Source organism: Ambystoma mexicanum, chromosome 6q (assembly GCF_040938575.1).
Source record: "Ambystoma mexicanum isolate Mex_15411 chromosome 6q, UKY_AmexF1_1, whole genome shotgun sequence".
In the NCBI taxonomy this organism is placed as follows: Eukaryota; Metazoa; Chordata; class Amphibia; order Caudata; family Ambystomatidae; genus Ambystoma; species Ambystoma mexicanum.
This window is the reverse complement of record NC_090937.1, coordinates 377,878,489-377,904,551: the sequence shown is the minus strand read 5'-3', so window position 1 is coordinate 377,904,551 and position 26,063 is coordinate 377,878,489. Positions and strand designations below refer to the sequence as shown.

Here is a 26,063-nt window from a genome sequence, read left to right as displayed (position 1 = left end):
CTTAAGAACTTTGAAAAAGCAACTCTTTTCTACGGACACTTTTAGCTATGCGAATGCCAAAAAGGCTTTAATAAGGAATTACAAATACAAAATAAAGGCATCAAGTCATGCTTTTTACTTAACTGGCAATCAAAATATGGTGAAACTTATTTGTAACAAGAATGTCCGAGATATATGGAAATTGCTCAGAGGAATCAATAGCAACTCCGCGTCTCTCTTTGAATCTGCCTTAGATGGTAACTCTTGGGTTGCATTTTTCACCCAAAAGTATATCTTACCCACACGATTCAAAGAGGTTGATATTAAGACCTTAATTCTTCAAATTCCAGATCTCTGTCCGTGGTCAACTGAAGATGTTCTTTATGCGATTTCCAAACTAAAAAGTTCTAAATGTGCAGGCCCTGACGGACTTCCTCCTTGTGTCATTAAAGATGACCCACTCTTCTGGGCATCAATTTTTTTGAAGATCTATCAAACTATTTTTGTCTCTAAGAGGCTTCCTCCGTCATGGACATCCTCTGTTATCATTCTCTTACACAAGAAGGGATCCCTAAAAGAACCATCAAATTTCAGACCTATTGCACTATTGGATGTTGCGGCCAAGGTGTTCGCACTGCTTCTATTAGATGAGGTTGAAAAACACATCACTGTAAATGGCACGCTAAATAAGGCACAGACTGGCTTTAGGAAGAACCTAGGTACACAACTAAATGCCACAATATTAGCTCATCTAACGGCGGGGACACACACCTCCGCTACCGGTCCTGTTTTCATCGCCTCATTAGATCTTTCATCTGCATTTGATTGCGTGATCCGTAGTATCCTCTGGGAAAAGATGCTGAGGTTAAAATTTCCTCCGGGCCTAGTTGCTCTTATTGCATTGTTACACCATCAAACCTCTGTCAGAGTCCGTATTTCCAGTAGTGGACTGCTGACGGACGCTATTCCCACAGCAATCGGAGTGAAACAAGGCTCCAATCTTGCAGCTGTCCTCTTCAATCTTTATCTATCTGATATAGAAGATCTATGGGACTCGCTACAAATTAACCCAGTTCGGTTGGGTAGGCTTAAACTTTCATGGCTAGCATACGCCGACGACGTGCTGTTACTAGACAGCACTCACTCTGGCTTGCAGAAAAAACTCGAAATTTTCAGCCATTTTTGTGTATCAAACAACCTGTCGATAAACTTGGTAAAATCAAACATCCTAGTTTTATCCTTGAGGAAAAAGGTGCGTAAATTTTGTTGGCACATCAACCTAAATCGTCTTCAAATGACAACACACACTATATATTTAGGATACAATCTTGCCAACAATTCCTCTGCAACCTTTTGGCACAAAGCGCTTTGTGAAAAAATAATCCCTATACAAAATCAAATGAAAATCATATATAGGAAATACTGTATGTTTTCTATAGTACCATTACTTGAATTTTACACCAAAAAGGTGGAAGCAATCATTTTATATGGCCTTGACATTTGCCTCTTAGATTTAACTACCTTTTTGAATAAACTGCAAGCTAGACTATGGAAGACCACTTTAGGATTGCCGGCATATCTCCCTAATGCTATACTGAGACATGAACTGGGCTTAAACTCTCTTGGAGCGCGACACAATTGGCGCATTCTCAAAATCTTTGCAAAGATGCAGTTTCCGATGACAAACTCTCTTTATGAAGATCTCTATCAAATGTTACACTCGCTGCAGCCCAAGTCAATTAAGCTTTTTCAAAAGCGAATATGTACTATCTTATCTGGTATAAATATTACCTCTCAAGAACTCGAGTATAAATTACTTACTGCACAAAAACGTCTCTTCTGGAATGACTGGGCAATCACATGTGATCAGATTGCAACTTACTCCTCCTTTTCAGAATATGCAACCTTTAGACACGCACAAATTCCACGTCAACCATATCTTCTGCTCTGCCCTAGTCCTGAAATTAGGACAGAGTATATGCGTTTTCGTTTAGATCTTGTACATACAAATACACGCACAAAACACTGGGGAGAAGATGTAAATGCTACTGTAAAGACATCTTGCAGATTCTGTAAAAAAACGGACATCCCTGAAACCTTAAAACACCTGTTTTTGTCTTGTCCGTTATTCGAAACAGAAAGAATACTGAATCTTAAGGCTTTTGCTTCTGCTCATTCAGAAGTTGGGAGAGAACTTATATGGTCTTGTTGTATGAGGGGCTCTTGAAACTCTATTGTTATCGCAACTGTTCGCCTAGTGAAAACTATTGAATCTGCATTGCGATTGCTTAACACACTATGAAAACGTTTGGTAGCAGCAATTTATACATTAGAGGGCATTTCCATGTAACATTATGCTATGTCCAATGTATCGTCTTTATCAGCCTTGCCGGTGCAATGTATTGCTTATTATGTTATGTTACTTGTGTTTTTGTTCTCTTATAAGAATTATGTAATTTTGATCAATACTATAAGAATAGCTTTTTATTTCTGTTTAATCATGGATAGAATGTCATAAGTGAATGAATTACTGGAAGATCTGATTTGTATTTTTTTTCTTTTCTTTTTGTAAAGATGCGTTTGCATCAAAAACAAAAATTTTAATAAATAAAAAAAAAAAAAAAAATGCATGTTGGTTTCCAATGCCAAGCACTAGATGTCAGCTTGCTGTCATAGCACATGCCAATCTATCAATTTCTCAACTTTAAACTCGTTTTTTTGTAGCTTTCAAATTACAAAGGGCTGCTCACTCAGCGTATAACCCAATACCAATCTACAGTTCCTTCTTGCTGTGCGGAGAACATCTTGCAACACTAGTGACATGCTTGGGAAAAAGTCAGATGGAGCCAGACAGAGGAAAATTGTGACATCATAAACTATACACTCAGCGACGGTTATCTTTTTTTTAAAAACGAATAGGAACAGATGAAAACTCGGGACGATAAACAACCTTTAAGCATCTATCCACTCCTTCGCTAAGGATGCCTCACGTTGTCAGACGTACAACTAGGATTCGGAGTAGGACGGTAAAAAGTAAACTCTGAATAATCCACCGAAAAGCATCGTCATCACCCAATCTTGTTAAATATACGATTACTTTTTAATACGCAAACAGAACGGCCAAGTTGGTTTTCTTTTCATGTTCGTTGTTAAACGATTTGCATAACAGGAAGCAGGGTGTCTGCCCCTGGCCTGAACATAACCAGGTGTCGCTCTTTATCCCAAAAGATTATCTTCTACACCCCTTACTTAATGAATTTGGTATCATAGAGAGCGGCGCTGCATCTGCTGCCACCGCCCGCTCCTTCCCTTGGGCGCCGCAGCCCTGCCCTGCTGGGAGTAACCCAGCGCTAATGTGTTTTCTTTCGAGACACCCACAAGAAACACGACCAGCTCCTGATTTCACGAGTTTTTATTTTCTAGGCAGCTCACAGACATCGTACAATGGCGGGCAAGAAGGCCTCGAAAGAAAGAAAGCGAAAAGGACACAGCTCGGCTGATGGGTCTGGCACTGGAGAGAACCACAGCAACAGTAGCGGTGAGAGAAAGCGCCGGAGGAGCGGGGCCGAACAAGGCCACAGCAGCCCAAAGTCTCAGGTGAGGACTTGTGACAACTGATCCTTTCTACGTGTCATATTGTGCATGGCATTGCATGAGACAAGCCAGCCGCCTGATAGCATGCGACCAGGGGGTCACACTTTCACACGCCCGACTGTCCCACATGACATCTCGAAAATATAATGTTTAAAAGAGACCAGGCGAACTGACGCGGTGTGGATATAGAAAGAGGACTAAAGCTGACAGTAGCAGCCATCTTGGAACGGTTATGGTGGCTATGCGACAGTTGATACACCAAGCAGTAAAACCAAAGTAAAAGTAACAGTGATTTCAGTACCTCCACAGATACAAAAAAAAAAAACAATTTTACGTATTTATAATACTGTTCAATATTCCCCACCAAGAAACAAGAATAATATTCAATTTCTCACTATATCAAGGCATATGGCAAAGCGCACGCGCCACTGTTAAACAAGAACCTGAAGTAAAAATATTACGATATATATAGTGCTAGACTCTCGTTACTCTCAACGGGTTTTTAGGACGTTAAAGTTTGCTGAAGTTGCAGGATGAAAAGAGCTAGAGTGCTTACGCCGCTGAGTTAATGTGTGGGTACTGGTAGCCATGTTGGTGGACACATCAGATTTACAAACCATCATGTTTCTTTCCTTAGAAGGTGGCACGCATTATGTAACAGAAATCGCTGTTGTATGTTTTTGTTACCAATTATACGTGAAGGAAAGTATGGAAACCTACTTCATCCTTACCAGCTGATAAAAGAAACATGAAAATAGACGTTGTTTTAACATAGCTTCTTTTATTTCTCCCATTTAAATTACCTCCACGCACCTCCTCGCCTTCCTTGTGAGGACCCAACCTCCACTTCAGGAATTAGTTCGATGTTTTCCATCTCCATATATCCCCACCCCTCTCCATTGAGAGACACAACACTCCCAGCCCCCCTCCCTCCTCCGCACAATGTGTTTGTTTTTATTTTCCTGCCATCTTGACAGAAACTTTGGTGGGTGGATCAGATCTGCCTAACCTCATGCTTGCCAACATTCTGTGACCAAAAATATGTAGGAGTTTTCAAGTTTAAAAAATAATACTTCGCATAACAATAACATCACAGGAAAATACAAAACATACATTGTTGGCACCACTGCAGCATTCTAAAATACATAACCCATCAAACAGCACAACATGGAACAATGTTCACATGTTTCAAATATATAATTGTGAATGGTAAGTTAACACCAAATTCAATTACCTAACTTCACAGAAGGTAATCGCACAGAGTTGGTAGGCAACGTTCCACTGCCATGTTACAGCAGCCTGGCCAATACATATTCATACATGCCAACATTCAGATGCACTGGGGAGGGAGATTTTCACAAGGAAATCGGGAGATGCATATTTCCCCATTGGAATGCATTGCAGCTACAGTTATTTTAGGCAGGAGATCGTGAAAAATAGCAATATTTTTCACCTAAAAATCGGGAGTCTCCCGCCTAAATCGGGAGGGTTGGCATGTATGCATATTTATTCCTGCAGTGCAAGATGAATAACTGAACAACATGGAGACTGATACCCTCCTCAGTCTGATATGCATATGCTGTGTCAGGGACGTCATTTAGGGGTCGCCAGAGGTTCCAACTGTGACCTCTGAGGTCTCCCTTACGACCTCTAAAAAAATGCAAGCTCCTGCGCTGTGGCCAGCACCATGTGGCTCTTTACTTCGGAGTGGCTGGCATTCATGTTCAGGCCCCTTAAAAAAAGAAGAAAAATAAGAACATGAGTGCCACAAGTCAAACACTTTGAGCACTGACCCTAAATAAGAAAGAATAGGAATACCAAATAATGTGTCTTTCTGGAATTCTATACAATAATTGCTAGACTCATTAAAGGTTTATTTCGGGCACACTTCAGGGGGTGAGTCACTGATTTAGTCTGTTTTTAAACGCCTCAACTCAGCCTTTCATCCTTCTGAGGTCGATAAATGAGTACCAACACAGGTTGGGTGATATTGGGTGTATATTTTTTTTATATAAAGCTCTTCTGCGTACGTGCTATATAATAACACATCATTATCATTTGGTCATGGACGACTGCTTGCATTCACAGTAATTTGGTAATATGGGCCTATACACACTGATCTTAAGGATACATATGGCGATCCATTCTTGTATGAAATGTACATCACATTATAGTGATATCGTAACCATATTTTTTGTAGTGTACAATGCTATGTGATGCCACTTCCTGTTTTGTCAATGGGTGAAAGGTTGTGTTCCATCGCTTCCCGTGCTATCACTTCGGGGTGGGGTCAAATGCCATCACTTCCTGTGATGTCATCAGGGGGTCAAGGGTCGTGTGATGTCACTTCCGCTACCCCTGGCATTTTGGTGAAATGACATCCCTGTGCTGTATGATGGTGGTACGCTCTACCACTTGCCTTCACCGGTGGTTCACCTAAGGCCTGTCCCGGCCAGAGTGCAGGGCAGAGTCATTTAGCTGTGAGGTCACTGGATTGGTCTGAGCCCATCACTCAAAGTAATCACTTACCCGCCCACTGCAAAGACAAACAAATGTGTTGCGTGCTTTTGTTCTGGGCTGTTCTCAAGCACCCTGCCTTAGAGTCACATAAATTACCTGTCACTGTAAAAGGAAATAGAATCTGTCACCCATATCTGTAGGCGTACATAGCAGTAGCCTACTGCCTAAATCAGTAGGGTTGGCAAGTATGTACTTGCTAACATTCTTGAGCATTTGGGGGGAGATTTTGCCTCAGAAAGTGGGAGAAAGGGATTTCCCCATAGGATTGCGTTGGGGATTCATTTATTTTAGGCGAGAGTAAGTACAAAATAGCAATTATTTAAACGAAAATACACAAGTCTTCTGCCTAAATCGGGAGAGTTGGCATGTACCTCTGGAGTTGTCCCAGAGCCTCTGGTTTTTCATGCCTCTCCGAGTGCCAGGCGAAGAGCACAAAACCACCGGGTTTATTAGGACTACAATAAATTGCGGCCGCTCTCTTTACTCAGCAGAGATCACAGGATTCCTGTGAAAGACACCAGGCATGCCACCCCTTCCGATTTAGTCGGGAGACTCATTATTTTCAATTACAAATATTGCTTTTTTAACTTTGTTTCGCCTAAAATATTTCTAAACCCAATGCAATCCATTGGGAAAATTAATTCCTCCCGCTTTCAGTGGCAACATCTCCTTGTCAGGTGCTCCAGAATGTTGATATGTGTGGAGATAAACAACCCTGCTCGGACAGCAATGCTCCAGACCCATACCTGCCTACATTTGAAAATAAAAAAACCCTGAGCAGTCTGCCCTGCTATATCCACACAAGACTCCGCCCAATTTTACAAGGCTCCACACACATGCCACCCCACATGTCAAAAAGGTAAACTCAGTTGTTGTAGCTGTCATTAGAAACACGTTTGCAGTTTGTACTTTACAGTGTAATGCAGTAAATGTGATTTCTATTAGAAAACCTATTTCTGTTATAATCTATGCACACACAGCTGCCTTCCCTAAAGAAAGCTATTTGCCTATGTTGCACTAAATTAATTGCTGCAGTTCCTTAAACTATATCGATTGTGTGATTGCTATTTGCACAAAACTGCACCAAATTAAACTGTGCCTGTGCCCTCAAAACTCGCATTTACCATTTTTACAGTGCAACGCACCATTCCATTCGGAGACAGCCTTCCAGCCTCTTTATGTTGGTTCTGTGACTTAAACATTGCTTTGAGTATGATAGAGTGCTTTAGGGCTGTTTGTGCGATATATACATTTTTAAAAAAAATCCTCTATAAGCTCAAAAGTCATACCAATGATAATTGTGCACTACACAAAAATGTGCAATGTATGTGTTTCTTCTACGTTAGAATAACAGTTATTTCTTGGACGTTTCTGCATATTTGATTTACTATTATAGCCACAAGGCGGCGATTTCAGCTTACCTTTCTTTGCCATACCTTAGAAAGCCTGTTAGATGTTTGAACAGTAACAGACATGGATAATGGATTGGAAACCCAGAGACTCCATGCTCTTCCCAGGAGAGGAGCGTAAAAACCCCGAGTCTCCGGGCTAAACTCAGAGGTTAGGCAGCTATGTCCAGAAATGCCAACATTTTGGAACCCTTGAGAGGGAGATTTCACCCCAGCAAACGGGAGATGTAATTTTCCCATAGGATTACATTGTTGTTATATTTATTTTAGGCAGGAGACACACTGAGGGGCCAGTACCTTTTTTGTATCGGAAAGCCAAAATAAAGCTCAAAATAAATATCCAAGTCTGTGCCTTTTTTCATAACAAAAACATTTGAACTGTCTCTCAATTGCCTTATGTCGAATAACACAGAATGGAGAGACAGTTAAAATGTGTTTGTTTTGGGGCTTTAAATGCTGAGAGTATTTTTGTGAAACAAGTCATTTTTAAGCTTGCGTTATTTTGCATTCTGTAATTTGTATTCCTCTGTGCAAGAGGGGCAGCAGGGGCAAAGAGGTACAATTAAACAGTGTTTGCTTAACATATTTCTTTTTTTTAAAAAACTTTTATTTTTATTGGCAGAGGTTTACAACAGACAATCACGTTAAAGTTCATTATGTATACAGCAAGTACAATAAAAGCAATGCATTAACCACAGCAATAGACATATGGCACGTCGGGGAGAGCTGAGTACAATGGATCATGACATGCAAACATTTCTTGAAGGGTTAGGGGACGAGCCACTCTCGAATGTCCTCTCCTCTTGATTGTTGAGTTAGGTATTGAATTCGGCCCAAATGTTCTTGGGGGGGGAATGAGCAGGGAGCATGGTGAGGTATTCTTCCTCACAGTTCCGAGACCATGTGAGCAAACACAACCCTTTCTGAAATACCGTGCGGAGGGGCTTTTCCAACTTTGAAGTATGCATTTCTTAGCTACTGAAAGCAAGCGTCCCCAGCCAGCACTATCCTCCCCGCAATGAGAGACAATGAAGGACTCTCCCAGGTAGGGAATAAAGCCAAGACAGAGTGCGGGTGAGCTTAAGTGGGAGTTTATCAATCAGAATAGGGCATGCAAAGAACTCTGCAAACTCCGAGAGCGCTCTGTCTGACAATAGCAAAGACAGGCGTATATAATCACAAAAAACGTCATGAGAACCTACATACTATAGGGGGCACAAGTTCAATGGGATTGGGTGGCGATGACTAGCTATAGGTGCTGCTGCGAGGTGGTTGGTCGTGGCTGAAGAACGTCACTGGTCAGCCTCGTGGGTAGGGCTGGGCCTGACAGGTTGGCAGAGTTCATCCGGGCGGTGTTGTTGTGCCTTCGCGGCCAGTGTCAGAGATGAATGTCTTTTCCTGACTTCTTTGCCCTAGGCCATGCACACCGCAGTCATTCAGTCATTGCATTATTATCTTCTTTTAGTAAATCTTCCGATAGGTTATTCTACAGGTCAATGCAACACAGGAGGAATGCACCTTGTGAGAGGTCTAATGGTCATTCATCAGGGCATGGTTACCAGCGCCCTGTTGACCGGTGCCATAGGTTGAGGGGCTAAGCTTTGGGGCATGGGACGGACGGTACAAGTCTCCCTGTCTTGTTAGATGTGGTTATAAATGTGTCGCTGTGTGTTGCCACAGTGTTAGGTATCCTCATTGCACAGGGCCATAAGTCTGGGACGATCTGGTGGGTTGTGGGGTTTACGAGGGGGCGCCTTTGGATGTGTGGGTTCAGGCCGAGGTTTACTGCTGGGCTGTAAATAATGAAGGTGGCGGCCCGTGGCCTTCGGTGCTGCAAAGGGGGGCTGCGCATCTGTGGAGCGGTTCCAGTCTGGTTGGGGGAGGTGGGGCAGCGCGGCGCGGGCCTCTGTTCTCATGCTTTTGGCAGTCTTCGCAGGGTGGGAGGGGAATGGCCTTGCATATTTCTGCAAAGGTATCTTCCTCCCGTGTTGCCGGTTCTTTGGAGGTGTAAACATTTACAATCATTAGAACACTTTATAATATTTGTATGAATTACTTGAAAACGCACATTTTCACTTTGCTGAACGTATTTCAGTTATATTCAGTCTGAGTGCCTTATTAGTACACTATATTTCAACAATCACATCATTTAACTATATGCATATACATCTTGCAATAAATGAGGTAGCATTACGGTTGGTGCAGCACACAGAAAATGACCCGCCGCCGTATGTGACGGTGGCGGTTAAGCAAGGGGCGTTGAACAAACACACCTGGGGAGTATATTCTCGCACACCTCGCACAGGTGCCCCCTGCATGGTTACACTCGTCTTCTTGTGTACTGTAGCAGCATTAGTTCAGGTATGGTGCAGGACCGCGGGGTGTACGGTTTTTAATGATACATCCAAGGACCACTCCCCTGGAATGCTTTTGTCATTTGCACACCCCTGTAGGGGTGCGGGTCCTTCATGGCTGGTGTTATGTACACTAACTACACAATTCCACAGGTATCTTTGGTATACATGGTTTGTATGGAGAGAATACAACAAGTAGTTTTTTACATTTATATCTGGGCATTTTTCCTCTTCCATCAGAGGCCCGCTCTGCAGACCTTCCCATCACCCAGGCCCCGCCGACCGGGTCATTCTGGGAGCAGTGATACACTGCGGACAGTGAAATGTTACAGTGTCAGTGTATTGTGTTAGCTCATGTCCGTCTTGCTCGTGGGAACGTGCTTGCAGCGGATCTGCCAGGGAGCTGCGGCAACAGGGATGATTGAAACCCTCCGAGGGTGGGGGCCGCGCTACAGTGCGCTGAGCTCACCCCATCCTTGGTAGGCGAAAATGGTTTCTGGGCCTAGCTAATTTCAATATATGTGGGCAATCGATCCGTGTGGGCAATGTCGTCAGCAGGTGGACCCTCCACCACCTGGGCCCGGGTGGTATGAGGGGACGCCCAATGAGCCATGGCCCTCACCTGGGGAGAAGACGTGGGCGAGGAGGGTCTCTTGGACTAGTCCTCCCCTACATTTCCCCCCTTTCGTTACTTAAGTAACAAATTCTTTAACTCATTCAATCTCCTGCACTCTTCTTCGTTCATAACTGCCTCATCCCATGCTGGTGTGCCTTTTATGGGCATCCAGGCTCTGCACACCCCCCTTAAGCACTCACCCCTCCTAGCATATTCATCTGGGGTACAGGTCAGGTATATACATCCGCTGTCTCCTTCCAAGTCTACCCATACCTCCTCATACCATTCTAGTATGCGTGGTTCTCTGATGGTGGTGTGCCATAGTTTGTCTATAATGTCCTTGTCGTGGTACCTAGGCACTAGTTGATACCTAGGTGTGTCATCAGTCCCTGTTTGTACCTGTACTTCCTGCGTGGCTTGCATTGTACCCCGGGTGTTGCCCATTGTCACCATCATCATTGCACCATTAGGCACTGCGTTAGCACAACATCGAAGACCCACCTGGCACAGGCAAAAAATAAAGAGGAGGAACACCACAGCTGGCATCAAAAATTTCATAGTTACTCCAAGCCATGAGGGGACCCAGGAAAAAAGATCATTGAACCATGTACTGTCTTCTGCTCCGCCTTCCATCTTCATTTTTTCTCCTAGGTTATGCACTGCTTCGATCACATGGGACAGGGAGCAGTTTTCGGCATCTTCGGAAGGTACGAAAGTGCAGGAGGCACTTCCGATTTTTCGGCAAACACCTCCGTCCATCGCCGTTAACAGGTCCAAGACATACCGGTTTTGCATTGTCATCAGCCGTAAAGCCCTTAGTTCCACCTTGATGACGTTAAACCCCTCTTCAGTGTCATTAGCCAGTTGTATCAGTTCCCATCGTGTTATCTGGAGCCATTTTGCGTTTGCCCTTGCTTGGACACTTGAGACGAGTGAAGCGAAGAATGTTTCTGCTGAGCTAAATAATCGATATCTGTCTGGGATCTGAGCCAACAGTTCTGATGATGCCTTTGATATGTAATTTGATGCTCTTTTGTTACGGGTCAGCACCTCTCCCTGGTTCCCGGAAGACAGGACATACATTTGTGATTCTGTAGTCGGCTGGGCTGCACTCTGTTGTATGCGTTCCTGTGTCCTTTTGCTTCCATCAATGTGGCTTTCTGGTATTACCATTAGGGCTGAGTGCAGAGTGGCCATTGAGCAGCTGCCACTCCATGACGGGGGAAGGTGCAGGTATGCCTGATTGCCGCATACCCAATACATGTCCATCAGGGCCGCTGTCCCTTTTCTCAGATCTGGGATGGTGAGGGTCTTGTTACAGTTCTTATTTGTTCCCATTGCGGTTTTCCCCTCTCCTTTGAAACATAGTTCATAGTCTATTTCGCTTTGGAGTTTGAAGGGTTTTTCAATGGCAGTTACCCAGGTTAGTTTTGAAATGTGTTCCTTCCATACTGGTGTGCACGTTTCTTCTATCCACTGCAGTTTTTCTGGCGCCACACCTCTCAACGCTTCAACTTTACACATTACTTCTTCATCCTTCCATTTGTTGTCTGAAAAAAGTGTCCCCTGTATTACAAAAAATGGTTCCTCCAGGCATACCACCCCTACTGGTTTTGAGTAGCAAGTTTTCTCGTTCTGCATCATTTTAAAAGTAACTTCATGTGCCTGGAAGGTGTTCTTAATCCTGCATAACGTCAGATGAAGGAGACATTGGGCATCCACAATTGGCAACTCTTTGGGTAATAGTACTTTGGGTGTACCTGAAGCATGAGGAATGAGGGAGCACACATAACGGCTTTCATTTGTTGTTTGTTTTGCGGTGGCACTCATATCCGCATACCACTTATTTGTCTGGTGGGGGTGTCGTGGGTCTTCCATTTTATCTAATCCTAACCCATAATACTCATCATATCTCCCCCTCCCGGTGTCCCTTCTCCATCCGTTGTTCTTATTCCTCATGTACTTCCCAGCCTCCTGGGCGAGGGAAAGAATAGACCCCCCTTTCTCATTCCCGCCCCCCTTAGCCCAATCCTCGTACAATATTTCGTGTGCTGCTAGCATTTTTTCATTTTCGTCTTTTACATTATCTTGCAGGTTGTTTTTTAAGACGGGGGCTGGTTGACTGGTAGGCGTATTGTACAACCATGATATAGCAGATGGGTTTCGGTCATTTAAACTGCGAGCATTAAACCTTTGCATCCCAGGTGGGGACATTGTGTTGTTTTGCATTTCACCCTGTGGCCCTTTCTTTTCAGATATGACAGTATTGGATGGTGTGGTGTGATAACCCCATACAAGTTTAGTTCCATCCCATACCAGAAAATCACCTTCCCTCATATTGGCACTTGCAGTTACATTGGTCCCAGTGGTGCTGTTAATCCCAGTGCTGTTAATCCCTCCCCCCTCGTTCATCTCGATAGAGATGAACGCTACAAACCAATATGTAACCAGACCAAACATTAACATAAAAAACGTTGTAATACACACAGATAATCCGCACTCATACGAATATATGCATCTCTCAGTTATTAATTCTCTCATTCTACTAATTCTATCCGTTGCAGGCTGCCTGTTAGATGCCATGGTAGTTCCTGTTTGAGATATAAAAGTGCATTAAGTGCATGTGTGTAAACATTGTTGTTGGCACCGTTAGTGCCAATATATACGTTGACAGGTAAGGGAAGCGGGGAGGGTTGCAGGGGAGGGTATTCACAGATAAGGGTATCAACATATCATAGTCTGATCACTTCATTAATCACATATACTTCTAAACAAAACCCCCCCTTATTATCATTATATATATATATATATATATATATATATATATATATATATATATATATATTTTTTTTTTATACGGCAAAAAACACAGGTATATTTTATCAATCACTTTCTCATTTACGTCCATTGCTGACGCACATACACAACTTAATAATCATTCATTTCATTCAGTTGCATCTGTTGCTGTTGTTTGTGCCTCCTCTTCTACCTCCTCTCGCACATTGCTATATGCTCTTCGCACATCTGTCAAGTGTATCCAATACCGTAAACCCTTCACTTTTACTGCGGTGGGCGTGGAGAAAACTACTTCGTATGGGCCGTGGAACCGTGGTGCATTCCATCGACGCAAAAAACTCCTGACATATATTAATTCGCCCGGCATTAGCTGTAGCTGTTGCTCGGGCTCTGTCACAGACCCTGTTATGTTCTCCTCCTCCCTAGTGAGGGGTGGGGAGAGCTGCTTTGATATTGCGTGCGCTGCCCTTGTCAATTTTTTCAAATAGTCTGTGAATTCTTCTCCCAATATCGCAGCGCTCTTGTGTGCATCTGAGCGTTCGCGCAGTGGAGAGTGTGCCGTGTGCATTCGTCTCCCAGTCACGATTTCGTGCGGGGACAAATGGTGATCCTTACTCAGCTGATTTCTCAGTTCAAATAGCGCAAGGGGCAGAAAATATATCCAATTCTTCTTCAATGAAAAGCATAGTTTTGATAGCCTGCCCTTTAACAGTCCGTTCATCTTCTCTACTACGCCATTACTTTGGGGATGATAAATCGAACACAATTTATGTTTTATTCCCAATAATGTTGTCACCTCCTTGAAGAGTTCATTCACAAAGTGTGTGCCGTTGTCTGAGCGAATTACGTCACAAATCCCCCAGCGCGGGAACACTTCCCTCACTAGGAATTTCGCAGCGCTCTTGGCATCAGGTCGTGCACACGGACCTGCTTCCACCCACCTTGAAAATGGGCACACAACCACGATCATGTATCGCGCGCCATTACACCTTTCCCCCATGTCCGCATAATCAATATGCAGCTCTCTGAATGGGCCAATGGGTTTTGGGATAGTTCCCCGGAGTGTTCGTAATGTCATTCCTGAATTGTAGATCTGACATGTTGTGCATTCCATTGCTAATCGAGATACGTGCTCCTGGAGACAGGGTACGTACCATTCTTCTTGTATTTCGGCTGCAATGTGCTGTTTGGTATTGTGCGCAGGGAAGTGTAGTTGCTGGAACGCAATTTCTAGTAGCTTCATTGGCATTACTAACTTTCCTGAGTTATTTTGCCGCCACAATAAGTCTGTTCCCGACTTGCTGCACCCTCGTTTTGTCCACATCAACTTTTCATCTTCACTAGCCCCGTCCTGTAATTCTAGTATTTGGGATATGGGCATCATACTGTACCCTTCTGGGGGCTCTTCGTTCGTTTTGTGCTGTATCACGTACTCACCTGCTTCATATTTCTGAAAATAGGAGGCCTCCTTGGCGGCGGCGTCCGCTGCCGCGTTTCCCAAAGATACAACGTCTGTGTTGGACGTATGGGCTTGGCACTTAACTATTGCCACTGCAGTAGGGTTTTGTAGGGCCTCAATTAATTCTTTCAACAATTCTGCATGCTGTACTGGTGTTCCGTCTGCCCGCCGAAATCCCCTCCGCCCCCATCTTGCTAGACCTCCATGCACTGTTGTTGTCATGTAAGCTGAGCCCGTGTATATGGTTACTGCGCAACCTTTTGCTGCATGCAACGCTTCCATGAGCGCAATCAATTCTGCTGCTTGTGCGGAGTAATGTGATGGGAGGCGGTGCTGCACTAGTGTTTCATACTCACCGTCTTCTAATCTCACCACCGCCATCCCAACATGCTTTTCTCCTGTGTCCACATCAATCGATGCAGACCCATCCACGAAGTACACTTCCCCCTCGCTCAGAGCGTTCTCACACACCACTGTGTCCCCCTCTCTTTCTCCTGTATAGGTTGCGCAATCGTGGTCTTGTATGTCCTCTAACGTGCAGGTTTCTGAAATGAATGTCGCGGGGTTTACTGTTTTGCATCTTACCACATGGATGTTGGTGCTGGACAATATTATTTCATATGCTGTTGCCCGCTGTGTTGTTAGTGTGCTTTTTGACCTCTCAAGTATTGCAAACAATGAATGTTCCACAAACAATGTTACTGGGCAACCCATTACTATTGTGGCACTTTTCTCAATCGCGAACGCGGCTGCAGCGAGCGATTGCTCGCACGCGAAATGGCCTTGCATTACGGCATCCAAAGTGCCACTATAGTAAGCCAAAGGCTTGTATCCTAAGGACGTCTTTTGTGTCAGAACAGCTGTCATGAGTGTTCCCTTGCAGTGTGAGAATAGGTAAAATTCGCGTCCATAATCAGGGTTGGCTAGCACTGGAGCACTTGAAATTAACTCTTTTAATGACTGAAATGACGTACTCATTTCTCCTGTCCATTCGATCTTTTTATTGTCCTGTTGTGCTTCTTTAAGTGCTTGCAGTAGGGGTCTGGTGTATGCTGCATAATCTAATATCCATGCTCGGCAATAGTTGCACATTCCCAGGAATTTCTGCATCTCTTTTACTGTTGTGGGTTCCGCTACTGACCTTATCGCTTCTGCCCTGTCGGGAATTATTCTTTTTCCATCTTTGGATATCAGCTGTCCCAGGTATAAGACCTCTGTCAGGCAATACTGTAATTTCTCCTTATCTACCTTGTACCCCTTATTGGCCAATAGTGTCAGGAGCGTTGTTGAATCCTTTCTACATGCTTCTTCGTCTTGTGCACACACTAACAAATCGTCTACGTACTGAATGATTGTACTCGCAACTGATAGGTTTCCCAAGTCTTCATGCAATATGCGGTTGAATATGCTCGGGCTCTCACAGTATCCCTGTGGTAGTCTGCAGTGTTCATACCTTTTCCCCCCTAGTGTGAATGCTGTAAGGTATCTACTCTCTTCGGCAAGGGGTATTGAGAAAAATGCGTTTTTCAAATCCACTACTGTGAAATGTGATGCCATCTTCGGAATGCTGCATAATATGGATGCAGGGTTCGGGACCAAAGGGAACTCTTTCTGAATTACATCGTTTAGGGGGCGTAAGTCCTGTATCATCCTCCAAGACCCTCCTTTTGCTTTTTTAATTGGATAAATGCATGTGTTACATGGGGAGGTCGAGGGCACTATGATTCCTTGTGCTAATAGTGCATTGATGGTCTCTTTTATCCCTTCCTCAGCCTCACGGGACAATGGATACTGTTTTACTCGGGGTAAAATCGCTCCTTGCTTTAGTTTTATTACCACAGGTTGCACTCCATGCAACAGCCCTACATCATGGGGGCCTGATGTCCACAAATTATTTGGTACGAGCCTCATGTCATCATCAAAGAATGACGGTGGTGCTCCTACCACTGCCATCAGTTGGACGGGGGTTTCCCTGGCTTGAATCAAAATGTCACAGGGAATTGCTATTTCCATTACTATCTCACCATCCCCTTCTGTATCTGAGAAGAGATCCTCATCTGTTACCTCTCGTAGGGCGATGTTGGCATTTGTACACAGTACTGTGCGCCACTCACATCCTGCCCTATCCACTCCAATCACAGCAATTCTTTTTGCTGATACCTGTACAGCGTGCAAGTCCAACGGTACCACTGTTCCGGGTGCAGTGTCAGGGCACACTATGGGGCGGAAGAGGAATTCCGCTGGAATCCTCCAGTTCATTCTTCTTAACTCTGGAATTATGAGGGCCAATGTCTTTAGCCCTTCAATAAACATTTCTTCATTTTCTGGTAATCCTCGTACTTCCAGTGTGGTCGTGTAGGCTTGCACTACCAACATTGCACGCAAGGGGCATATCCCGGGTGTAGAGCACACTATACCTCTCTCAGTGAATGATATGGTCATGTTAAGTTTGCTTAGGAGATCCCTCCCTAATAAATTTATGGGTGAATGCTCGTAATACAGTAAGGGTGCCTTTACAGTTTTACCCCCCACTGTTACATCCAATGCTTCTGTGTAAGGAACTTCAATTACAGCCCCAGAGAACCCCTGCGTCTCTAACTTCCTGTTAGATAACGGGAACCGGCCCTCCCTGATACATGATTTTTCCGCTCCCGAATCAACCATGAATATGAACTGCTTGTCTCCTATCTGCGCCCCAATCAATGGTTCCTCTGCGGAATTGTAGGTTGTAGATAGAACTGGACACGCAAGTGTTCTCTGTGGGCTGTCCTATGCGGGATGTCTCATCGCCCCCCCCTGATTAAAGACACTTCCTGAAACCACTGACATGCCGTTGTAGGGTGCTGGTGCAGGGGCTCCATTTGCTGTTATTGCAAAAGGGTTGCCTGGCGTGTATTCCATATTGTCATTATTTTGTGGGTGGGCCTGTGTTCTATACTGGGGCCCCTGCTGCTGCTCAGTGTTATCTTGTCCTGGGTTTCTCGGCTGTTGCTGTCCCATGGGAAGACCGTATGGGCTCCCCGGGTGGGGGAGTCCATACTGTCCTCCGTCTTGGAACCCATTGTTAGGCCTGGTTCTGCACTCCCTAGAGTAATGCCCCCATCTTCCGCAGTTCCAGCAACTCCCTTGCGCACCTCTAGGGCCCTGCCATCCATTTCCTCCCATTCCTCCATATCCCGATCCACCTCCCCTTCGGCCCCTGTACCCACCTCGTCCCCCTCGAGGGGTCCACTCTTGCCACTGCGGACCTCCACCTTGTTCCTGTTCGTTCCACTGCCGCTGTCCTGCTCCTGCCCAATTAGTTGCCACTCTTCCTTGTATTGCTGTCAGCCCCTCCTCCTCCTCATCTCCCTCCCTGCAGTGGGGGAGTGCGGCTACAGCCGCTGCGACCTTCACCAACTTTGTCTGCACTAGCTTTGCTTCATCTGCCAATCTCTTCTGTGCCATTTCCTTCTCCCGTTCCTTCTTTTACAATGGTGTACTATTATGCTTTGGATCTCAAGCCACCCCTTTGCTTCAATACCAGCTATTTTATCGAGCGCCTTTTGCACTTCTTTGGGGAGCCCTCTTTTTATAATAAAATAGAATAAGGATGTCGATTGATACCAGGGCATACCCGTTTCTGCTCTCCACATCTCTTGGACCCGAAAAATGTAATCCATAGCCTCCTCCCCATCATTCATTGTACACTGCATTACTGACTGTAAGTCTGGCGTATCCGGGAATGTTTCCCGCAAGGCATCCCACACCCTTGCACGCACTGTGTTAAAGGAGGCTCCATCATGGCGGTCGCAGTCTAGTGTTACTCCCGGGAAACCGGCCTTAACCCATACTCTCTCGGCCTGATCCCCCACCGCTGATACGAGCAAGCTCTTCACGTCTCCTATTGCTAGGGGTACCCCGGCAGTGTGCTTCTCAAAGGCGTATATCCACTTGCTTGCCCCTCCTGACAACGGGGGCAATAACTTTAGTAGATTGGCTTTATCCATCTGAGCCCATGGGATATAGTTGGGCCTCCCTCCTCCCCTATGTATCAATGGGAGCTGTAGCCTTCCTTTTGTCGTTCCATCTGGACCCGGTTTGACCGCTGATGTACCCAGTGATGCCATTTTCCCCACCCTGTTCCTCAATCGCCCCGTCCACTCATCGTCCAATGTTCTGATCGAACATGTACCTTCCTCCCCTTCGCTTCCCCCTCCCATCGCCATACTCAACCTGTCGCTTTCTTCTAACTCGTCCCTTATATCACATAGTAATTCCTCTCTAATCCCCCCCAAGCCTTTCTTCGTTATCAACATCTCCCTCTCGTGTCCCTACTTCTATTATTCGTGTCGGTTCTTCCTCAATTCTGAACAGGATCTCGCCCTTTTTCCACCCCTCTTCGGGCTTTCTATTTTCACCTGGCGCTCTAGACGTACGCCCTGGTCTGGTTGCATCTAATGCTGTTCGTTCGCATATGTCTTTTATCCTTGAGAGCTCATCTTTCTTGATTGTAAATCATCTGTAAGCTTCTCTATGTCTACCCTTTGTGTACCTGCCTGGGCTCGCTCCCTTGTGCTTTCATATGGCGGGGGTGCCGTGGGCTGGTGGGGTGTAGTAGCTGTCGGGGGAGGTACATAAGTGGGGTCACTGTACCCTTCTGCGGGCACAGGCTTGTTTAATATCGGGTACAAACTTATTACCTCTATTGGTGGCGCTACACTTGATGTTTCGTTAACATCTTTCTGTATCATCAATGGATTGTCGGTGGTGGACGGGAGGTCAGGATTTAACGCTGGTGCTTTAGGAGGTGGTATTTCCTCAAATAACCTCCAAAGATCTAATACTTCTCTCCTATTCTGCAACTGCTTCCCCTTGTACTTTAGAAAAATGCATGTGGCCACCGTGTCCAGAACACTTTTATCAAATGACCCTCCCTCAGGCCAAATCTGGGGTAACCCTTCCCCCTTTAACTCGGTCACCCATTGGTCATGATATTTCTTAATCCGCTCCGCGTGGCCTGGTAAATTCTTACAAATGTGCGACAAGGGTGTCTCGGCCCCCATCTTGTGTGTTCCCCTAGTGCTTCTTTCTATCTGTGTGTCCACAATTACAATGTAAACCTCTTACCAATATTGTTTTCGTTTTTTACCTCACAGTCAATAATGGGCTCCTCTGTGCTCTGCCCCCTTCCTGCGCAATTCACAACTGGCTGTACACAGTAGCTATTCTCTTCTCTTTGGGGGGGCACATACAAGAGCAATCCATCAGTTATTTTGACAACATCGACCCGGAAACCAAAATAGGCACACACTCACTCCCCCTTGTCGTTTTATCTCTTCAGCAGAAATCCTATCCGGTCACACTTACCATGACCATTCCATTTCTGTACATTTATAACCAGTTTACACACTTACAACATCAACTTGTCATCTGACACATACGAGGTGCACACACCTCTCAGTAACACTCTTATTCACAATTCACGCTGCCCTCCCTTTCCTCCCTAGCCGGCTGTCCCTATCCTTCTTATTCCGATATATAGATGTGCATATATATATGTATTGGTCTCCTCTTCCCTCTTGTAGTAGGACTCTCTCCCTCTTACTTTCCCCCTTAGCTTTGTACTAATCTCACATTTATTTTTCCCCCTAACCCTAAAGAAAAAGAAAAGAAGTAATAGTGGTTTCTAATATATTCTCAGTGCCCCCTTTTGCTGAACACTTTTTCTCTTCTATTCCACTTATTCATATATTCCCAGTACTAGTCAAGATAGCACTATGCGGCGCCGCCTTCCACCCCCTTTCGGAGCTAGGTTCCCGTCACTTTTATCTCTTATTCACCTCTTAATCCTAATGGCCATATGTGAAGAAAAAGCAAGGAAATTTTAGAATGATCCTTAGTAGATCTGCGTACCCTCTCTTCGTTCCCTGTCCTACACTTCTCTCCCCGCTCCCTTTACAGTCGCTCGCACTCAATACTCACGTGCCCGTCTTGAACCGATAGTCTCCGAAACTGGGTCCGTCCAGGCAGTGTCGCCGTCAGCTCAACAGTCAGCCCCGGCTCCGGCGAGCGGTACTCAAAGGGGATTTTGCAACTGGGATCCCGTACCCCCTCTCTTTTGAGTGCGCACTTCTTAGTGTACCGGTCGCCGTTGGCGGCCAGCCTCCCGGAGCCGGCTCACCGTGCGTATCCCTTTTCGACCGGAGATTCTCGTGCCAAAAGGGGACGTTAGCGTTAGATCGGGAAAAAATAATAGTAATGATCACGCTTTCGGGGTCACCACTGAAAGCAAGCGTCCCCAGCCAGCACGATCCTCCCCGCAATGAGAGACAATGAAGGACTCTCCCAGGTAGGGAATAAAGCCAAGACAGAGTGCCGGTGAGCTTAAGTGGGAGTTTATCAATCAGAATAGGGCATGCAAAGAACTCTGCAAACTCCGAGAGCGCTCTGTCTGACAATAGCAAAGACAGGCGTATATAATCACAAAAAACGTCATGAGAACCTACATACTATAGGGGGCACAAGTTCAATGGGATTGGGTGGCGATGACTAGCTATAGGTGCTGCTGCGAGGTGGTTGGTCGTGGCTGAAGAACGTCACTGGTCAGCCTCGTGGGTAGGGCTGGGCCTGACAGGTTGGCAGAGTTCATCCGGGCGGTGTTGTTGTGCCTTCGCGGCCAGTGTCAGAGATGAATGTCTTTTCCTGACTTCTTTGCCCTAGGCCATGCACACCGCAGTCATTCAGTCATTGCATTATTATCTTCTTTTAGTAAATCTTCCGATAGGTTATTCTACAGGTCAATGCAACACAGGAGGAATGCACCTTGTGAGAGGTCTAATGGTCATTCATCAGGGCATGGTTACCAGCGCCCTGTTGACCGGTGCCATAGGTTGAGGGGCTAAGCTTTGGGGCATGGGACGGTTGTTAGATGTGGTTATAAATGTGTCGCTGTGTGTTGCCACAGTGTTGGGTATCCTCATTGCACAGGGCCATAAGTCTGGGACGATCTGGTGGGTTGTGGGGTTTACGAGGGGGCGCCTTTGGATGTGTGGGTTCAGGCCGAGGTTTACTGCTGGGCTGTAAATAATGAAGGTGGCGGCCCGTGGCCTTCGGTGCTGCAAAGGGGGGCTGCGCATCTGTGGAGCGGTTCCAGTCTGGTTGGGGGAGGTGGGGCAGCGCGGCGCGGGCCTCTGTTCTCATGCTTCTGGCAGTCTTCGCAGGGTGGGAGGGGAATGGCCAGTCTTCGCAGGGTGGGAGGGGAATGGCCTTGCATATTTCTGCAAAGGTATCTTCCTCCCGTGTTGCCGGTTCTTTGGAGGTGTAAACATTTACAATCATTAGAACACTGTATAATATTTGTATGAATTACTTGAAAACGCACATTTTCACTTTGCTGAACGTATTTCAGTTATATTCAGTCTGAGTGCCTTATTAGTACACTATATTTCAACAATCACATCATTTAACTATATGCATATACATCTTGCAATAAATGAGGTAGCATTACGGTTGGTGCAGCACACAGAAAATGACCCGCCGCCGTATGTGACGGTGGCGGTTAAGCAAGGGGCGTTGAACAAACACACGTGGCGAGTACATTCTCGCACACCTCTCACAGGTGCCCCCTGCATGGTTACACTCGTCTTCTTGTGTACTGTAGCAGCATTAGTTCAGGTATGGTGCAGGACCGCGGGGTGTACGGTTTTTAATGATACATCCAAGGACCACTCCCCTGGAATGCTTTTGTCATTTGCACACCCCTGTAGGGGTGCGGGTCCTTCATGGCTGGTGTTATGTACACTAACTACACAATTCTACAGGTATCTTTGGTATACATGGTTTGTATGGAGAGAATACAACAAGTAGTTTTTTACATTTATATCTGGGCATTTTTCCTCTTCCATCAGAGGCCTGCTCTGCAGACCTTCCCATCACCCAGGCCCCGCCGACCGGGTCATTCTGGGAGCAGTGATACACTGCGGACAGTGAAATGTTACAGTGTCAGTGTATTGTGTTAGCTCATGTCCGTCTTGCTCGTGGGAACGTGCTTGCAGCGGATCTGCCAGGGAGCTGCGGCAACAGGGATAATTGAAACCCTCCGAGGGTGGGGGCCGCGCTACAGTGCGCTGAGCTCACCCCATCCTTGGTAGGCGAAAATGGTTTCTGGGCCTAGCTAATTTCAATATATGTGGGCAATCGATACGTGTGGGCAATGTCGTCAGCAGGTGGACACTCCACCACCTGGGCCCGGGTGGTATGAGGGGACGCCCAATGAACCATTGGCCCTCACCTGGGGAGAAGACGTGGGCGAGGAGGGTCTCTTGGACCAGTCCTCCCCTACACTACCATGCAGCTTATATTGAGAAATTTAGCCATGCGTCTGGTGTAATCTGATTCCCACACCCCAAACAGGATCCCTAAGGGGTCCGTGTCGATTGTAGTGTCAATTACTTCAGCGAGAGTTTCTAGATTCTTTCCAAAAATTCTCCCAGTTTATTGCAAGTCCAGAATATATGTAGATGATCCACTTTCTCCGCCTTGCAGCGGGGGCAGGAGTGTGTAGTGGTATGGGCAAACCTAGAGGTCCTGCAGGGTGTATAGTATAGTCCGTTCAGTAGTTTATACTGCATGGCAAGGTAGCGGAAGTTGAGGGGAACCTTTTGAGTATGTAAGCACATTTTCTCCCATATCTGGTCGGAGATCTCCAGGCATAGTTCCTTCGTCCACTCATCGCGCACCCCGGGAGTCTGAATCGGGATGGTCTCCTGTGATATCTTATACAGAGCGGAGACGACGCCACGGGCGCCGCCCGATTTGGCAATGTAGGTGACCGCTGGGGTGTCAGGGGGTTCATTGGGGAAGGAGGGCCATGTAGCTCGGAATGCAGCTCAGAGCCTATAATATTGGAGGGTCTCCAAGGCAGACCCAGTATGGCCCGGTATCCATGTCTGGGGGTCAATGAACCTGCCATCGGGGTAGAAGTCAGTCAACGCCTGGTAGCCTAGAGCCCCCCAATGTCGAGCTAGAGCGATGTTGTGTGTTGGTTCCAGACAGGGGAAGGCCCACAATGGTAGCCATTTATAGTATGGGGGGGGTTCTGCTGTTGAGTGCAGCAGACGAGCCCAGGCACGCAGGGTGGCACCAATCGGGTCGATGAGAGAGTCAGGTACATAGTACTGGTGTAGTATGAGGGACATTATGTTGATTCCTGCCGCTACCAAGCTTTCGAATTTAACATGCGGCTGGGTTGGGGAGCCAGAGGACCAGTGAGAGGCGTGTTGGGGTTGAGCCGCTATCCAATAAAGTGTTAGATTGGGAGCAGTGAACCCCCCTTGGTTGTATGGGAACGACATATCGGCCCATTTCTTGCGCACCGCCCCGGAATGCCTGTTAGGCGGAAACCTGTGCAGTTCCCTCTGGGACCACTGCAAAAGATTTAGGACTACAGGTGTTTGGCAGTAAACCCACTTGGTAGCAGTCTGTACCACACAGATTCACTTGGTAGCTGTGGCTGAGCAGTCAGACTTCCCTCAAGAAGAGTTAGGCAGTATGTGGAGTAGACAAAATAGGGCAATTTACACAGTAGAACATGCAAACACGGAACAAGGCTTCGGTGTAAAGACATATAGTTATTTATTTATAAAAACACATCTATGAAAAACACTCGGGCACTAATACGGCGAACAACTTCAATCACAATTACTATAAGAAAAAGATCAATCCCCCTAGCAATAGTTCGACAAGTCTAGGTTCAACGGCATCACTTATTTGCAGACAGAGGTGTATGCTTTAACATAGATGGCACTCTAGTATTCGTTAGGACGGGAGAGAAAAAGGCAGGTTATGAAATCACTCGGCACCAACACTTTTATGAACAAATGCAAGGCAAGTAAGGCAGAGTCTACTGCAGATCACAAAGTTCAGAGGCCAGGCCCACTCGGAGAGAGGCAAGGCGATATGTCCCAAAAAAAAGTGTCTCAGTGGAAAATGCGCTTCGAGTCTTTATCGCAAATTGTTATGGAAAGATTGGACCAGTTCAGAACAGAAAGTTAAGAAAGCTTGGAGGCGACCCAATGGAGAGGCGAGGATTAAGACACCTCACTCTATCCGGCAGAAAGGGAAGCCAGGCGGACACAGTACCTTGTTTGTGGAGAGACAGCTCCGGCGGGGGCAGTTGTTCCTGGTGGTGGATGCACGTCGGGTCTTTGCCAAGAGAAGAGATGATCTCGTCGTCGAAGGAAATTTGAAGATCGTTGCACCACCAGGGAAGAGACCAGCCGCGGAGTGCTCCGTCACAAGGCACCACCTTTTGGTCGCGGTACAGGGATAGTGGCTATCCGGTTGCCGAGGTGCTCTGCACGGGCAATTCGACCACTGCGTCCTGGAGCGAAGAAAAAGCAAAGGGGACTGGTTGTTCCCACCAGTCAGGGGAAGAGACTCTCCGGCAGGGAGATCTCCTCTGTCGTCGGGAAGTGGTGAGTCGGTTCAGCAGGGCTCCACCGGAGGTGTCGTCGTTGCAGGTCGGCTCAGCTTTACCCTCATCGGATTCTTGGGTCCTGTGGCGACTTCTGAAGATCCAGTCCCAAAAGCCCTGCTTTTATGCAGAAAACCCCCATTCATTCAGCCTAGCTGTCAATCAAAAAACGCTAAGTGGTGAGCGGGGTGGCTCACCACTTGGGCCAATCACACCAGAGTGCGACTTGAGTTGGCAAGGCAACTCAGTCCAGGGTGCCTAAACCCCCTCCCACATCCCCTGTGGTACCCAGACAGAATGGCACCACTTTGGAGGGCCTCTGTGTAGAGGCCTGCCAAAAGTGGAACAAAGGGCTCAACCTTTGGTTTAGGAGTCACAGAGACGAACACAGACGCCATTTTAAAAACCGAGTTCTGGCAGAAAATACCAACCGATAGATTTATTGAAGATAAATAAACCGGTGGTATGTTAGAGATTAACGAGAAAAAGTATTAACCTCCAACAATGGGAAGAATCCCATAGGGTTATATTCGGGGTCGAATATATCAAGTAGTTTCCACTGCCACCAGCCAAAACTCGACGAGGGGGGACGGGACAGTGCCCCCTCGAATAACAGACCCAGGAGTAATCGAATTACTCCTACTAGTACGTCCACAATAGGATGGTTTGTACTAGCTCTGTTAGTAAATTTAGGTCTAGTAAAGCCAATGGTGACTTTACATTCCCGGGGAGACAGTAGTCAGTCCCCGGGTATGGAGTCTATGGTGGGGATCCGCTAGGATGCCCCAGTGTTACGGCACAGAGGGTGCATTGTAACACACATAGCAAAACGTATGAGACCCTATGGAGTAAAAGACCCCATAGCCCATAGAACACACTG

At 46.1% G+C, this 26,063-nt stretch overlaps 1 protein-coding gene across 1 annotated transcript in view; it reads left to right on the top strand.

Moving 5' to 3' along the window:
• The first annotated feature begins 2,825 nt into the window (after positions 1-2,825).
• The window catches only part of CAAP1 (caspase activity and apoptosis inhibitor 1), a 459,525-nt gene continuing 436,287 nt past the window's right edge, over positions 2,826-26,063 (top strand). Inside the window, exons 1-2 of the mRNA XM_069630858.1 lie at positions 2,826-3,005; positions 3,403-3,576. Coding sequence (XP_069486959.1) covers positions 2,961-3,005; positions 3,403-3,576 — 219 coding nt within the window. The 5' untranslated portion in view covers positions 2,826-2,960. The remainder of the gene's footprint in view (positions 3,006-3,402; positions 3,577-26,063) is intronic.